The 17,236-nt window shown below is 34.3% G+C and overlaps 1 protein-coding gene across 2 annotated transcripts in view; it reads right to left on the minus strand.

Annotated features, from left to right (window-relative positions):
• LOC123561829 (sonic hedgehog protein-like) overlaps positions 1–17,236 on the minus strand; it is a 96,984-nt gene that overhangs the window by 13,983 nt on the left and 65,765 nt on the right. For both annotated transcript variants that reach the window (XM_045354445.2, XM_045354446.2), the window contains exon 2: positions 12,684–13,960. In XM_045354445.2, the coding sequence (XP_045210380.2) occupies positions 12,684–12,995 (312 nt within the window). In that variant the 5' untranslated portion in view covers positions 12,996–13,960. The remainder of the gene's footprint in view (positions 1–12,683; positions 13,961–17,236) is intronic.

Consider the following 17,236-nt stretch of genomic DNA (forward strand, 5'->3'; position numbering starts at 1 on the left):
AGAATAATCAGCCGAGGACAGAGAAGTCAATACCGTTATCTCAATATATCGCCGGTGGAGAGACCTTTTACTGACCAGCTCTTTCAAGAGATTTGTAAATAATCAAAAGAATGATTTATATCGAATAAATGGCTAGACTATACTACTGGTCACAAAATCTATTTGCCTTGCTCTTCTATTTATATTGTTATGACAAGACGATACACTTTCAATTAAGATGAATGGGTTTGTTAGATTGGGGGTCAATATAACAAAATGTTCAAGTTAACAGCTTTGCAAAAAAAAAGGGAGATTTGTCTGGCCGCGCATCCGCAAGTTTAATGAGTGTACTTATCATTGCTATTCTTTATTATAATAATAATAATAATGATAATAAAAAAAAACTTTGTATACAATAAATTATCCCAACTGCCCGTTGTGTTCTTCGTATTCGCTATTTCGTATTTTTATTTTTGTTAATATACTTTTATATTGTTATATTTTTTACAAGCTTGGAAGTTTTTTTTCCAGTTGAATATTTATCCTTGTTTGTTTCTATTCTTTAATCAAACAAAAGTTTCGACTTCGCACAAATATTTCTAAAGCGACTGAAATAAGTCATTAAACCCTTTGTTGGAGCAGTTGCTGTTATATCAGGAAAGATTTTGGTTCATTTCTATATCAAATATGTAATTATTTAAGTTCGACTCAATGATCAATGCATTTTTTCTTAACTGCTTTATTACGCTCGTAAAAATAAAGCGTTTAATAGAGTGGGTCTAGAAAAAGGAAAATTTAGAACATCTGGTCGAAAGCATGTAAACACGTATCTGTCATAACAGTTATAAGCGACCATACTGCTATGGTGTGACCTCCGCTTGCTTGCTTCGTCTCCATGCACATTTTATGTCTAAATTGATATTTTGTTAAAAACAGATAATGCTACAATAGGAAAAACCAAGTTCTTAGACCGCCCCATCCCTCAACATCTAAGCCCTAAACCAATGTAAATATAGATCAATGTGCTCACTAAGAATTACAAAGACAAAATCATCATAATATACACCGTAGACGAAACATAAATATGAAGGGACGCAACGAGACATTGCCTCGGAACGATTAGTGGCAAAAAACCAAACTTGGTTGTTTTAACCAGTGAACGGTGCTCCAAACCAATCCGCACCATGCTCCAAATGTACCGAAGCTAGACTGAAATGTTTGTACTCTGATCAAGTCCTTTACCCATTGTATATATCACGTGACTTTTGGAATTAATTTTCTTCGTACTTAAAACGTTTTGTAAGATAAAAGTTCATCCGCCCTATCATGCACGTGCTGCAAGTATGAGGCAGTTATTCAACAGTAAATTCTTTACAGAACGATTGTAAAAGCCATAATTCAAACTGTCTTATCAAACTGATTAAACACTCTTGTGCCATATTATTACATACAATACGCTTATATGAGACGGTAATTTAAACGTATTTTCAATCTGTCTAAATCCACTTTTCCACACACAAGGAGCGCCGTGGTAGTCAATTACCAGGCAGACCTGCAACACTTGGATTTTATTACCCCACGGAGTGGTTTTACAAGGTGCCTTCATGTTTTATGGTCTTCATTGTTAACAGTTTTCTCTCAAATGATAATTGTTTTCTATCATTCAGACACTGGGCTAGCGGGAACACGTAAAAGACAAATATCATTAGTTGATTTTCATGCGGCAATTAATATCATTTGAAGACAACATGTTTGACTGTTTTGCTAATATATTCTGACAAAGTTTCTGTTTTCGTCTTTTTCTCGTGGTAATGAGTCATTCCTGAATGTTAAGTTTAGACCGCAGACATTTTCTTTCTGTAGAACTGTTCAAAGATATATTATCAAACATATGCAAAGTATGTTGATCCCTGAGTTAATGGTTTCAAAGATCGTGAAAACATTACCATTGGATAATTAACATCTTAATAAATCAATATCATTTCATTTAGATTCTAGTGTAGTAAATAAGAACCGCTTGTAAAAATCAACAAGACAGACTGCGGCAACAGTTAAATCTGGTTTAGTGATCTGTCTACCGAAATTCAGATTAGGTTATCGAAGTTCTTTCAAAAAACACTTCTGTGACAAGTTAATCAAAACCAGACTTTTATGAATATGTTTCGTAAGATTCAAGGTCATGGCAATTATCCAATTGTATTTTTGTTAAATTTAGTACATATCATTAAAGGGGTTACTTTTTTGTAACGCGCCGCAAGTTTTATTCGGTTTTGTCTTTTCGCAGTTGTGCTCTATGGTTTCTTCTTTCGATTGTGCCTGACGGAAAAGGAGAAAAAACTATTATAGCCCACTGGCATTGACCTTTTTGTCCTGAATTGTGCTTCTCTTCTCATGTTGCTCCCTTCCGTTTTGGCATTGAGTACATGCTTATATAGCTCGTTTAATTAATTCATATAATCATTTATGATAAAACTTGTATTTTACATATCCTGCCTGTAGATACATTTGCAAGTGTTACAGATTCTCCTGGTGGTGGTGGTGTGTGTGTGTGTATGTGTGTGTGTTCGGTTTAACGTATTTTTCAACACTTTTTCAGTCATATAAACGACGGTGTCTACTTGTAGCAGTGAGCAAAATGCCCAACTTTATAGTGCTGCCCCACTGGAATATCACGCCGTAGACACGTGGCATGATACCCCACACTGTCACATTATACTAACACCGGGCTGACCAGTCCTAGCACTATCCTCTTAATGCTGAGCGCCAAGCGAGGAAGCTACTAGTACCATTTTTAACGTCTTTAGTATAACGCGGCCGGGGAAAGAACCCACGACCTCCCACACTCGAAGCGGACGCTCTACCACTAGGCTACCGAGGCGGTTGAGTTAAGTTTTGCAGCTTAAATACATTGTGGAGGTTTAGTACGTACCATTTGCAGGTTTAAGAGTGAGTTTAGGTGCACCATAAACCGGTTTAAGCTCCCCAGTAGTGGTTTTGCCACTGACCGTTCCAAGGCGGTGCACCACTGTGTTCCTTTATTTGTTTGTTTTGTCATTGTGTGTTTACTTTGTGTGCGTGTGTGTTGGTCGTGTGCGCGTCCGCTTGCCGGGTTTGCGTTTGGGAGAGGCTGTTCCCTGTTGGATATTCATTATTGTTTTTAAATACTCTGTGGTATTTTTGCTGTTCCCCGTTTTAAGACAGAGCCCCTACGTGCTTCTTCAGTTGTTTGTTTGTCACTGTTATCTATTTGTTTAACTTTGTTTATGTTATGTATTTTTTGTAGATGTCAAGCAGTTACACATCCATACATGCACTGATGTAGGGTCTCGTTTTGTAGAGACTGGGGTTCAATCTGCAAGTTCTGCACTTTAGTTTTAGGGCAAAACCGAATTTAAGATACCTTTTTAAATATTATTGCTAGAAGAAATTAAATTATGTTATAAAGATGAAACAATGTATTTTTAAAAAATATTGTTCAGTAAAACAATCAAATATTAACGGATATTAATAGAACAATAGAGAAAACCACAGAACCTGGGCGTGGCTAATTAAGAGATGATGAATAAAAACAGTCTTAACAATCTGTTACAAGTGTCTTTCTCCTCAGTCGCACTTGAAGTTGAATCATGTTTCACAAGTAGAAAAAAATAACAGATTTATGAAAGCATAACTTTCAATTGATTTCTTTTTATCTATATGACAAGTAGGTGTGAATAAAAGACAATAAATATTATGACGGGGGAAACATTCCAGTGGAGTTTTAAATATTTTTTCCCAAGAAAACCACATTTGTGCAACTATGATTAAGAAAACACCGATACCTTACAAATATCAAGTTGTTTTTGTTTCGTATAACCACTGAAACTTCATTCTGGTCAAAGGTTAACGTCACAAGGCAACTAAATAAACTTTATAACTTTCTTGCACTGCGGTTATGATATACAGTGTATGAATATGAAACGAAACAGGCAATTTCAACTTTGTTATCGCTTATGGTAGTTAACGTGCAAAAAAAAACAATCGGCCATATCTGTTCGATTCTTTATTGTACGTATGCAACTTAGGCATACCCTTGTGTTGTAGAATGTCATGTGCTCGTATGCACTACATTAAAAACCGAAGCATGCCGAAATGGATTCCTTATTGTCCATATACGAAGAGTGTTAGGTTGAGTGCACCATAAAACGGTTTAAGCTCCCCAGTGGAGGTTTCCAAGGCGGTGCCCCACTGTGTTCTTTTACTTGTTCGTTTTGTCCTTGTGCGTTTGCTTTGTGTGAGTGTGTGTGTGTTGGTCGTGTCTGTGTCCGCGTCCGCGTATTGGGTTTACGTTTGGGGAGGCTGCGTTTCTAGAACGTGGCTTTTGATTTCAACTCGTATAAATTTGAAGATTGGATACTGCTTAAGCCGGTGCTAGGGGGCGTAGGCAGTGTTGCATTTTCCATTACTGCTGATGAACAGACTCAATCAAACCGAGTCTGCAATTTTCAGTTTGCCTTGTTTTCGGTGCTTTCGATATATGTATTTGCACAAAATACATATATAAATTATAACAATTTGACAAGGACAAAATAAGCTAATTAGGAAACACAGTGGGGCACCGCCTTTGAACGGTCATTGGCAAGCATCGCTGTAGAGTTAAAACCGGTAAAATAGTGCTAGCCAAACCTCACTCGTAACTCCCAAGGACAAAAACAAACAAAGAAACACAGTGAGCACCACCTGTGGACAGTCATTGGCAAGCATCCCTGGAGAGCGTGAATATTGCTTGCCAAATCCCACAATGTTCTAAAACAGAGTAGGTGAATTTTCAACACATTATTAGTAACAAAAGATACCATATGAAAATCAGGCAAATGCCCGAGAATGGCCTAGCGAAACATGCGTATACACCGAGTGCCTTTGCAGAAGGCAAAGCAAAAGAAAACCACCATTAAAAGCAAGCTAGAAGACAAGCTATCAAAGCAACTCGGTCCAAACTAGCCTGAAGAAATGTATTATAGAGTCCTCCTCCTAATCCATCAGACAAAATCAAAGAGGAAAGTGTAGCAGCTAACTGTTAGATACACTTGGATCATACTATAAGTGAAATGGTGTTACACCAACATCTGCTGCTAGCAGCAATACAGATATAAATAGGAAACAATATGGGAACATAAAAAACAAAGAAAAGGAACGTGCACCCTACCAGGGGAATAAGTTAATAGAAGGAACTGATTGACATTGCCAGCAATATATCTTAATATATTTGATGAACTGAAATGACAAAGAAGTTACCCGATATCAGTCTGAATCGGCAATTTTCCTCTTTACCTGAATTTAGATTTTTAACACACAGTAAAAGAAATGGTCTCAAAACAGAAAGCATGATGTATATACTTAAGAGGTATTTTACCAGCCGAAATGACGTTTTCATAACGGCGTGTAGTTCATCAATCACTTTCTATTTGTTTGTTGTTAACGAGGATGGCACGATATCAAAACTGTTAGAAATCACTGGACAATCAAAGCAAACAAAGGAAATTGGAATTCCTTGCGTCCGTGACGGATGCCAATAAAGGTGGTTGTTTTCAGTCGATTTAATGACCATTCCATGACCAAGCGTCTTATATATCGAACACGTTAAAAGTGCCTCCCTACACATACCTTCTTTTATTCGTCTATGTTTGTGTAAAGTCCCTTTTTTACAAAATTCAGGTATTGTTGAGAAAGACGTTAAACCCGAACACACACACACACACACACACACACTTTACGGTTTACAAAATAAATAATATAGAAAATCTATGTGTTTACTTGAAAAAGTGATTTTTCTTTCAATTCATTCAAAGAAAAACATGGAGGATCCAAAGTGAGTTGCCACGTCCCAAGAACACAGCCTCCAAAATCAAAAACTAATTTTATTATCGTAACGTTAGATGTGTTTTGAATATACCCATGTTGATTATATGACTGTAGTTTTGTTCCATCTTGGTATGAAATGAAATACATTTTGGAAAATACTGTCTGCCATTTTTATTAATTACTCCAATTCAGTTAACATTTACCCTGCTAAATTTCTAATATGGACTGGTACATCATTCAATTTGGGCAGTACCATTAATTTTATCATTTGAAGAGGTTTCACTGAAAATTTACTGACTGAATAGCGAACAATGCAGACCATGATCAGTCTGCATTGGTCGGGAAGGCAAAATCACTTGCCGGCAGCAGGCTAAAGGTTAATCTAGTAAACCTTCTCAGCGGCATAATACATAATCAGATCAAAACTCGATAACCTATCCATGTTATTAGGTCAGTCTTAGAAAATTTAGGTCACTACCTAACATTAAAATGATTACATCTTCAAACATCAATTTCTCTAAAACAAACGATATGCTTTGTACCCTCGATTAAAGAACATATACACAGCTGTAGTATCAATTATGTAATTCTATTTATGTTACAATCTGGAAAGCACTAATTTGTTTGGAATTTATGACAGTCAAGTAATATTTATCGTCAGAAATCACTTTCTTTTAATATTTGAAACACAAGAATAAATATACCATAAAGTAAAGACAGGTTTCCAGAACCGCATGACCCTCAAATCTTAACTTCAGCATTAGTATGCATGGGTATGTATATGAATAAAGCACAGAAATATATAGGCAACCTAAACCTTTCCAGATAAGAACGCCTTTGAAAGTTAACTATACCAGATTTACAAAAATAACAAGCATGTATATTTGTAAATCATAAGCCCTGTTTCATACATTTTTAAAGAATTATGATAAAAATTGTGTCGGTGTAGCTCTAAAGCCAACAAAAATAACAACAACAACAAAACATATTAAAGGATATAACTTACACGATTTTTAATCAGACAGGACATACAATAGACTTCTTTCTGTGTAAAAGGTCGTTATTTGTCGTATCCAAACTTCTGGATAATGATAAGACTCATACAATGTTTGTACACATGAATTTTTAAAAGATTTTAGATTTTTGAACGGCTTGAATGCAGTGGCGGTGCCCAGCTGTGTTCCTAAATGTTTTTGTTTTGTTTTTACTATTTGGTTTTTTTGTCTATCTATATATGTGTATGACTATGATTTGCACATGCATATGTGCACTGCTGTAGGGTGCAGTGTAGGGCTTTGTTTTTGGAAAGCTGTCTTATTGGTATGTCTCTATTTCTATTGACTCGATGCCTTTGTTTTTTGTTTGAATGCATCTCGGATCTTTCTTTGAACTGATAACAGAATTTTTATAAACTTTTTTATTTTCATTTCGAGAAATAATAAGGGCCCAGAAACTATAAACTGTAAACCCTACATCTTAGAGCGTGATTAATTTTCGTTAATGGAGATATTAATAACTTATAACCATAAAATAGAAAAAGTGAAAACTCCAAAGGTCGCTCAACACGACAGAAACGAAAATGTTGCAGGCTCGGTTTGATTGAGCCTGTTCATGAACGGCAGTGGAAATGCATGCTACCGTTCACGCCCTCTAGGACCAGGTTGAAAAATTTAAAACTGACTTTTTTGCAGTTTACTTGTGACGTTAATATGGTCTTCAATACAAAAAAAAATCACAATCAGTCTTTGCAAGAAAAGCCAAAACACAATTAATGAGCCTTACAAAAAATCCTTAAACAACTACAAACACAACTATATACATCGTGTCATTGTAACCCAGGTCAAATTTACTAGAAATGTTTTTCTCGTGTTATGTATTTCGAATATATCCGATATATCAATGTCGGGCCATGGCATGTCTTAGCTCATAGATTCCTGGGAATACTAGAGTATCAGTCTAGACTAGGACATTTGCCTAAATGGATAATAAGATTTTCATCTCATTTAACTCGTTATTTTGTGTCCCTCGTGCTTCCATTTTCACAGATTGTACGGTTAGTGGTGTCATTTGCGTATAAATCTTCTGGCATTTGTCTCTCATGAAACGTGATGGTAGAACTATTTTATCTCTGGTTTCTGTGTCTTTTAAAATCAGCCGCTTCCTTATGACTCAGTAGTGTCTCCGTAATACAAAAAGAAAGAAATGTATTAAAAGAAACTACGCTCTAAAATAATTTATCTGCGGATAACTTTGAAAGAGCAAGTAAAGGCACTTGTAAGAGCTGGTTATCACTTCTCTTAGAATAAAAGATTGTCTTTTTCCATAAAAAGAAATGAACGATAACTTGTGTGACCAAATCTTTAAAGGCAGACAATAATTGTAAGCAATTAAATATGAACTTCTTTTTTCTATTTTCTGCAAGTAAAAATGATTAATTTTACTTTTGAAGTTATTTTTTTAGTTTCACAGTATGAAAGAACATCTTGCATATTGAGTAGCGAAATATGGGATACATGTAACAGTCATTCTTCTTTATAACAATGAAATAAAACAGAGAACACAAATGTCTAAGATCGTCAATATGTCTGTAATGTTATAATAGTGATTCCGAACGACTGAAATTATGGGTTTGTACGACATGTGCGGTCTTGTGTAAACAGAATCCTAATATTTTCAGACAATGCTAATTTAAAATACAACTGATTCCTACACATTTAAATGGTTAACCATGGTTTTCTCGTACACATCGGTGTATAAATATGACGTGAACGGGATAATATGACCGGCACCTCTTCATGTTAAGGTGTATGTGGGTTGCTTCTTGTCATAGATGGCGAGAACAACTTTATTTCTACATTATAAAAGTGTAAACTCCAAGTTTCCTTAACACGACAAGAATGAAAACGTTGCAGGCTTGATTTGGCTTTAGGGGTTTTATCATGCCCTTCAGAGCAGAGCTGCAAATCTTGAGACATATCTTTGCTTACAAATGGGTTGGAAATATAGACTTTAAAACTTAATTTTCTACACCACCGTTGCTAAAATTGTACAACTGAACACGTGAACTGTTCATAAAAGAAGTTCAATGTACGAAGTATACTTCATGCGCAGAATTCTCTAGTAGAATGATACTTGTTACCAAATGTTATAGAATGTTATGCCGGAGTCTTTTAAAGCAACTTTCTTTTTAACTGACTAATAAACCTGCAATATGTATGTTTGTGGTTCATGCAGATTTCATCAGTTTTCACTTATGCAAGAGTGGTCAGTTATCTTATGCAAGAGTGGTCAGTTATCTAAACAGTGTTTTCAGATACTGCACCGGTATTTTACTTGTTCGGCACAACAGTTACGTATCTAACAACTCAGTATGTTGGTTTGTTTGTTTGTTTTGGGTTTAACGCCGTTTTTTTTCAACAGTATTTCAGTCATGTGACGGCGGGCAGTTAACCTAACCAGTGTTCCTGGATTCTGAACCAGTACAAACCTGTTCTCCGCAAGTAACTGCCAACTTCCCCACATGAATTATCACTCAAAAGTAATTCCAAATGTTTGACTTAGAAATACTTTCGTCAAATCGTCACGGACGGTTAAGTCTGCAGTACATTCATCAATTTCACGCGTACTTTGAATACAACTGCAACAGATGGAGCTATATGACTGGCATACAGAAGTTCCGTACATATAATTAGATGCCCGCATGTGATGAAATAATACCCTAGGGGTCTTCCTCTACAATAAAAAACCCCGGACAGTCGTATTGTAACCTTGATATCTGTATAACCATGTTCTAATCATTTATTTTCACTCCGTACAAATACCAAAGGACCCCCTCCCACCCCACCCCCTGAAAAGAATTAACCGCAATGTATTGCAACCTTGTTATCTGTATGACCATGCTCTAATCTTTTATTTTCACTTTGTACGAATACCTAAGGACCACCTCCCACCCCCACCCCCAGAAAAGAAATAACAGCAATGTATTGACCTTGATATCTGTATGACCATGCTCTAATAATTTATTTTCACTCCGAATGAATACCAAAGGACACACATTTATAACAGAACCTTTTAAAATGTACAAGCACTGCAACGAACAAAGAAATACAATCTAACAATCACACAAAATATCATTAATTTATCGCAATTAATTTTATTGCATGTTCTTGAAAGCTATTGAAAAGGCGCAATTGGGCAGATAATTCTTACAGATTGTTTTAATTTAACCATAAATATCTTGCACGGGGAAAATTTTTCATTTTTGTTTTAAATCGTGCAGTCTAAATACGTAATTATTTATGGAAACTGTGATCGAAAATTTAGCCGTTTGAACTATAACACGCAAATGCAAAATTAGAATAGAACAATAAAGACCCATTGTCCGTAAAAACGGAGGAAAAGAGCCCTGACCTTTTACCATATTTTATTTACACTTGCCCACCATTTTACGCTTGTTACTTTCAATTGTTGTCGTATCTTTAGATGTTATAGATACGGATCAACCGCATAAAATGGGACAATTAAACTTGGGCTACAATATATTATAAAGTTAACGTTAATAGAATTATTACTTCGGTGTAGAGAAGTTTTTATCGCTATTATTGTAGAAATACAAATATTGCTATGGTAATTTGAATTTAAACTGATACCGTTCTACCAGTATCAAATATCTTGAAATATCAAACAATCTTAAAAGTAGTTTGGGGTTTAAAAGTAGTTCGGGGTTTTGCACCTACTTCAGAATGGCCAGTTAACAGTATCTTAAAATTGTACAACTGTAGCCTTTCAGTTAAGAAAATAGCGAACACTTACAGAAACTTAACATCAAAAACATTTTTTGTGTTATTCTGTATTGTTCTACAGTTCATTGACAAGACAATTGTATGAAAATTCCTTCTGCATGTAAGTGCTGCACAAAAATGTTTGCATTTTCCAGAATTTTGTGGCTATGCTCCACTACCGTTGATGCGTCTGATTAATTCATATTTTCCACGCCGGTGTTCGAGTGCTGTATATGTTATGCCAAGAAAAAGCGTGTTACGTTACACACACATAATCAACTTTTTCCCTGATTTTCGGAGTATGTAAAATTGGGAAACTCCACTTAAAATACCGTCTATCTATTTATCTGTCTAAAGGCATTTAACGCTTGTCAGAGGAGTTACAATGACAAGTGTGTGTAAAAAGTACTAGACTTTCTATATCCAAATGTCAATTGGGTACATATAGCCTACTTTTAAGTTTTATTTAACAGTTTCTCGGTATTCTTAAAACAAATTATTTGGATTTAAACATTGGCTTTTAAATAATTTTGGTTTATATTAGTGATTTTTTCTCAGAAAAGTTTTGCTGTTAGGAAACATCTAGCTTAAATTTTGGTTTATTGTACATAATTATTTAATTTGTACATTTCTCAAAGAAATTAACAATCACTTGACATTTGTTTTTCAATGCACCACTATAATAATAATAAAAATATTTTGGTAGCTGTTGTTTGTTTGTTTCGTCGGACTGATAGTATCTTTACCGAACTATGTGTCTTTTATATTCTCTAAATTTGTATTTCCTAGATTATGCCACAAAGTCTATAATACAAATAAGTCTTTCTCTACATTCATCTTGTTTCAGTAATCAGTTCTGTTTTTTTTTCTTCAAATGTCATGTTCTGTTATATTGACGTTGCTGTACAAAAGCATGATATTCTTGGATGTCTTGAATATTGATTTTGTATGTATTACAATTAGAGTTATAATTCTCTTATTTTCCCTGCACTTATGAATCAGATTAGAGACAGGAAATTCTCTAATAAACCAAAAACATGTTTATTTGTGGAATCATCTTGTAGAAAATACAGATATTTGGGTTATCTTAATGGAATCCTTTATTAGAGTGTTCTTTATAACGTAAAAGATGTTATTCAACGGAAAGCGTTTAGACAAGAAGCTAAACTAGTTTGCTAAAGTGGAAGAAAATAGATAATAAATATTATTGTGTAATATAAATGCGGTTAAAGATCTTTCACATTTTTCACAAAGAAAAACAAAAAAAAAGTAATAATGAACAACATGTCGTTAAAACTATGTTTACAACCATCACCTTGAGTCTTGAATACGGTATACACTAGATTCAATGTGATAAAGCAGCGGAGTGAACACAGAAAAAAAGAGTGCGGGTGGTATTTTAACACCATTTTATCTCATAACATATCATCCGCTAACTTTCCGATCCCTTATCCATAATTAACATCTAGATCTTCTTAATTGCTGTAGTGCTCGTTAGCAAATGCAATGAAGCTTTGTTTTCGTTCTTTTCATCAGCTTTGAGAATTATTTGTTTTTGAATACATCAAAGTGTGAATTAAGAATATTTGTAAAAGGGTTGTGGTGTGTTTGAATCCAAATCACTACTACCACGAATTTTGGAGAATTCTTCACCGTATGAGTTCTTCTTTTAAAACAATTTTAGTAGCTGACAATGAAATTTGAAGAATGCATTTGTGCATGTTTGAACCAGATGTTTGTGCTTGTCAAAAACTGACATAGTCTGGCGTCTAAAAGAATTGATAAAATCGTATATAGCAATGAAACTTCATCCCATATTTTCTTTAATTAGTGTTCAATTGAGAAGTAACATCTAAGAAATTATGAAAGTATGTTTCTTACCACATAAAAATAGATATCTTAATTAGATAAAATAAGCATTGAAATAAATACAATTGAAGCCTGTTTCTGTCATTAGTTTGCAGTTTTTATTACTAAAAGAATTTAGCAGTCCCGGATAATCAAATAATTCAGACATTTTAACCTGTAAATGAAAATCTCATCAAATATTTGCTGTTAGTAAATGTAAGAAAATGTTGTTACCTGGGTCATAATCCTATCTGATCCATCCCTTTCCTCGTCCCTAAACATAATATCGGTGTTATGGTTCTCAACCAGATCCTGAAACCGCGGGTCATCTCTGTGAATAGCCCCGTCCGCCGGCTCACTGGCACCATAAGCAAACTCTGACACACTCGGCACGTGTTGCTTGAAAACAAACGGTGTCGCCTTTTTAGCACGCTTTCGACTTTTTCCTGCCCTAACGTCCGGACCACATGGTGTTGTATATCCAGTAAATATTAATATCACAATCGCTATAGATTGAATACAGCGTATAGTTCTCGATGAAAACATTCCGATCGGAATAAATCAGGAACGTCAGTCACAAGGTATAAACGATTTTGTCAGATTTATGATCACTGCACTTAGGATTAAAACACTGACTTCTTTTAATTTTACAGCTCCTGTCATTTATGTGAAGTCAGTTTTATGTTATAAAAGTCATATTCCAGTCTTAAATTAACTTTTCATGTTTTTCTGATAAAACTTCGTTCAAGAGTATTTTTAGTTTTTGGACGAAGCACACTATAACTAATATCAGTGTTTACAGCGAATTCCAGAATATGTATAGAACTAAATTTAATTTAATTAATTATCGTAATTTACTTAACTTGTAAAAATCTTTTTTGATAATAACCAAAAAATTTAGAAGACATTATTGAAATAATTTTTAATACGTTTATTGTTAACAATTCGTATATTAAGCATTAATAAATATTTCTCTGTCTCACTTTCTCAATCTTTCGCAATTCAACTATAACTATCTGCGATAATTCCTCGAAGCTCTGATTTAAATGATTGGCCAAAATCTCGCCGGAGTGTCGTCATCGTGATGTTGTCTTCAGTCCCGACAATCTCAGCGAAATATCTCCAGACATTTGCTATGACAATTTCCACCTTTATTTCATAAGAATCATCAGTTTGTAGTTCAATACTTTACACTAACTGTGTATAGACATCCTCCCTGTCATGATAATAATACGTACATTCGCTATGGACTCAAATTAAACGAACCAGGATCGATGATAGACATTTGTTCACTCAAGTTATTTGGTCACACACATCAAATAGGCTCCACCTCCACTCAAGTGTCCAAACACCGGTACCTGTGAGGTATATAAAGTCATCACAATCCCGTTGTCTACCTGTCGCTCATTATGAAAGAGGTACACCTTTATTCCGTTTTCTCCACCCACTGGCTCACATACATCATAAGTCCGTCGATTTTCAATTAATTTTCCAATTTGCTTTTTCTGAAACTTAAAAAGTTACAAAAGGTGAACGATAGTCCGCTGTAGAATAAATGAATTATAAACTTAATAAAAGAAAAAATTGAAATGCAGTATTTAATGAATTTTGGAATAGACATTAATCTTTGCGTTCTCTTGTTTTGATAAAGTGCGGACACAGTCAAGTGTACTAATCAGATTTAAAAGGTTGAAAGTTTGTGTAAAGTAACTACTCTTTATTATGAATGTATAAAAAGGATTTATTTAAATTCGTTTGAAGTTCATTTAAAACTAGACGCTAGTCTAATATTTTCTTAAAAGAAATCAAATTGTACAGAATTAATATCTAGCGAGCATTTTAATTGATTATTTATTTTTCATCTTCAATTATCACTTCTCAAAACATTTGGAATTTGACTTGTAATTTACAAATCTGAGTAATTCCGGTTTATATGTTATATTTTGTAAAATATTAGAATGCAGGAGCCGTTTATGATAGTATTAACATATCTGCAAAATATTCGTTCGTTCTGTGATAAGTTTTCTGGCTGAGCCATTTTATTATTTTTTTCATTTTTAAGGTAATTAAAGTTTTTATTCATTTTTCGAACGCAAACAATTGACGTTTTCTCAGTTCATAAATTGATGTCTCTTGGTGAATACAAATAAGATTGTCGGTTTTGGACTTTGTCTGGCATTACATAGACTTCTGATAAATCAGCTGACGCTTATTCAATTTTACTCATGACACTTGTATCAACACCTATCTATTTATTTTACATTTTTTATTATATTTTGTTTATGAAAATTTTCTTACGATTTTCTACAAATACTACATTCATCAAACTTTCAGTTTCTTTTAAAACGTACGGGAGAACATGTGTCGTTTTGATTTTAAAATTTATATATTTTTTTCCCTTAAACATCCTTTGCCTTTATTTCATTGTGCTTCTTAAATGCTTAAATGAATTTCATTTAATCTATTCTTAAAATAAAAAGGGAATTAGTTTTTCTATTAATTGTTCATAAAAAAGAGTCGATATTTCCACATGTATCAACAATTTTGACTTTTACGCATTAACGCATTAAATGACTCAGAATGTTGTGTTTTAAAAGACGAAACTTAAATGCATTAAACACGTGTTTTAAAAGACACTACTATTATAGGCATTAAAATTTTGAATTTGTAACTTGCTACTTGTTTCTTAAATTTCTTGAAATAAAACAACAGTGACATTTGTGCTCCAGATTCTAAATATTTCAGCACACACAATTTTATTCGTTGCTTGTAGATAATTCACCCATAGATGGTGATAAACTCTAGAACAAATTACTTAAAAATGTACAGAACATTTTTCAGAGAAAAGAAAATTCTTGTTCTTTATTGCTTATAAATTGAAACTTCAAGGCCTTGAGTTGAGTGAAACACATGCAATAAAACTTCTTCTTCTTGTACAGAGCAAAACACGTGAAATAAACATCAAGTCCAAAGCAAGAGCAAACACATGCATTGAAACATCTTGTCCAAGGCAGGAGCAAACACATGAAGTGAAATGTCATGTCCAAGGACAGCGAAAAACATGAATTGAAACATTATGTCCAATACAAGAGCAAACACATGAATTGAAATGTCATGTCCAAGGCTAGCGAAAAACATGAATTGAAACATTATGTCCAAGGCAAGTGCAATCACATAAATTGAAATATCATGGCCACGGCAAGAGCAATCACATAAATTGAAATAGCATTTCCATGGCAAAAGTACGGCTACTAAACCCTAGCTCCACCATCAAAAAGTGGAGATGCTTAGTGATGGCGCTATACAGTAGATGTGGCGCTGTCGCGGACGGTTAGCATTAGAATGTCTGATTAGAAAAGAGTAGTTTTATTCATGAGAAATAAGGTGTGATTACAGAGATTGTCATTTACCTTTTTGAATTTAATGACTTAAAGTTATTTTAGAATTAAGAGAATAATTAGGGAATGGCTAATTTTTAATCACATTATACAACTTCTATATATTAAAGTATCATGCATACACTGTTCATCCACTGCAGATGGAGAGTCTCAAGCCAATAAATAAAAGTGGACATCTTTGAAGAAGAACAATATCTTACCAAATCTTTTTCTCCGAATGGATTAATTCAAATGAACACGAGTATCCCAGAGTGAAACACATGAAATGAAAGGACAGAGCGAAACACATGAATTGAAACATCAAGTCCCAAGACAGAGCGAAACACATGAAATGAAACATCAAGTTCAAGGACAGAGCGAAAAATATCAATTGAAACATTATGTCCAAGAACAGAGTGAAACACATAAATCAAAATGCCAAGTCCTTGCAGAGAGCAAAACACATGAACTGAATTATCATGACCTAGCACAGAGTGTCTGAAATGAAATTCAATGCCCTGTAGCACTGAATGAAACACCTGGAAATAACTAGCATATAGTAAACCAATGAAAAGGAAATTCATGTCCTCTCACAGGAAAAATTTATGTTTACAGTCTGATTTTACGGCATTTTTCGACATAGATTCCTGTGTAGAGTTTAATGCCTGATGCGTATACCTTCACCTTAGGTCGAATTATTAAGTTTATGTATTACAAAAAAAGCTACTATGCTTGCAAGAGGTATCAACATCTACATATATTGTTTATCGTCCTGTAAGAACATTTTACATGTAGAAAACAAACTTGCACTCGATTGCTGTGATAGGCTTCTAAATAAACTGGTGCATATGGGTACGGGCTTTTTCTACAATTGTCCAATATACAACTTAAAACATCTGATTTCTTAATTATTTGCAAAAAAGTGGAAAACCACAGGGCGCACAACACGACATAAATGAAAATGTTGCAGGCTTGGTTTGATTGAGCCTGTTCGTGGACGGTCGTGGAAATGCAGGCAAGATGCATTTGTACTGTACATGGCTAGTGGCGAGATGGCTAGCACGGAATTTTCAAATAGTAATGTCTAAGCCTTTTTTGCTTGCCTTGGAAGGAAGGTAAATATAACTAATGTCTGTTCATCGTTTGCTTGTTAAGCAAGACAGGACTTCTGAGTAAATGTCTAATTATTGTGCTTTTTGTGCTTGTCCGGAAAGGTATGTTCGCTAGTTAAAACCTGTATGTACCTTCCTGGAAGCGCTGAAAGTATCTGTATATAGCTATACAATACAAATGGCTAAATTATGTATACGTATTTACTTGTTCTGAAAATTATCTTTGCAATGTATCCAAATAAAGATTATGTCCGTGTACAATATTTGAGCCGTGCCATGAGAAAACCAACATAGTGGG

This window comes from Mercenaria mercenaria, chromosome 10, assembly GCF_021730395.1.
Source record: "Mercenaria mercenaria strain notata chromosome 10, MADL_Memer_1, whole genome shotgun sequence".
NCBI classification, from domain to species: Eukaryota; Metazoa; Mollusca; class Bivalvia; order Venerida; family Veneridae; genus Mercenaria; species Mercenaria mercenaria.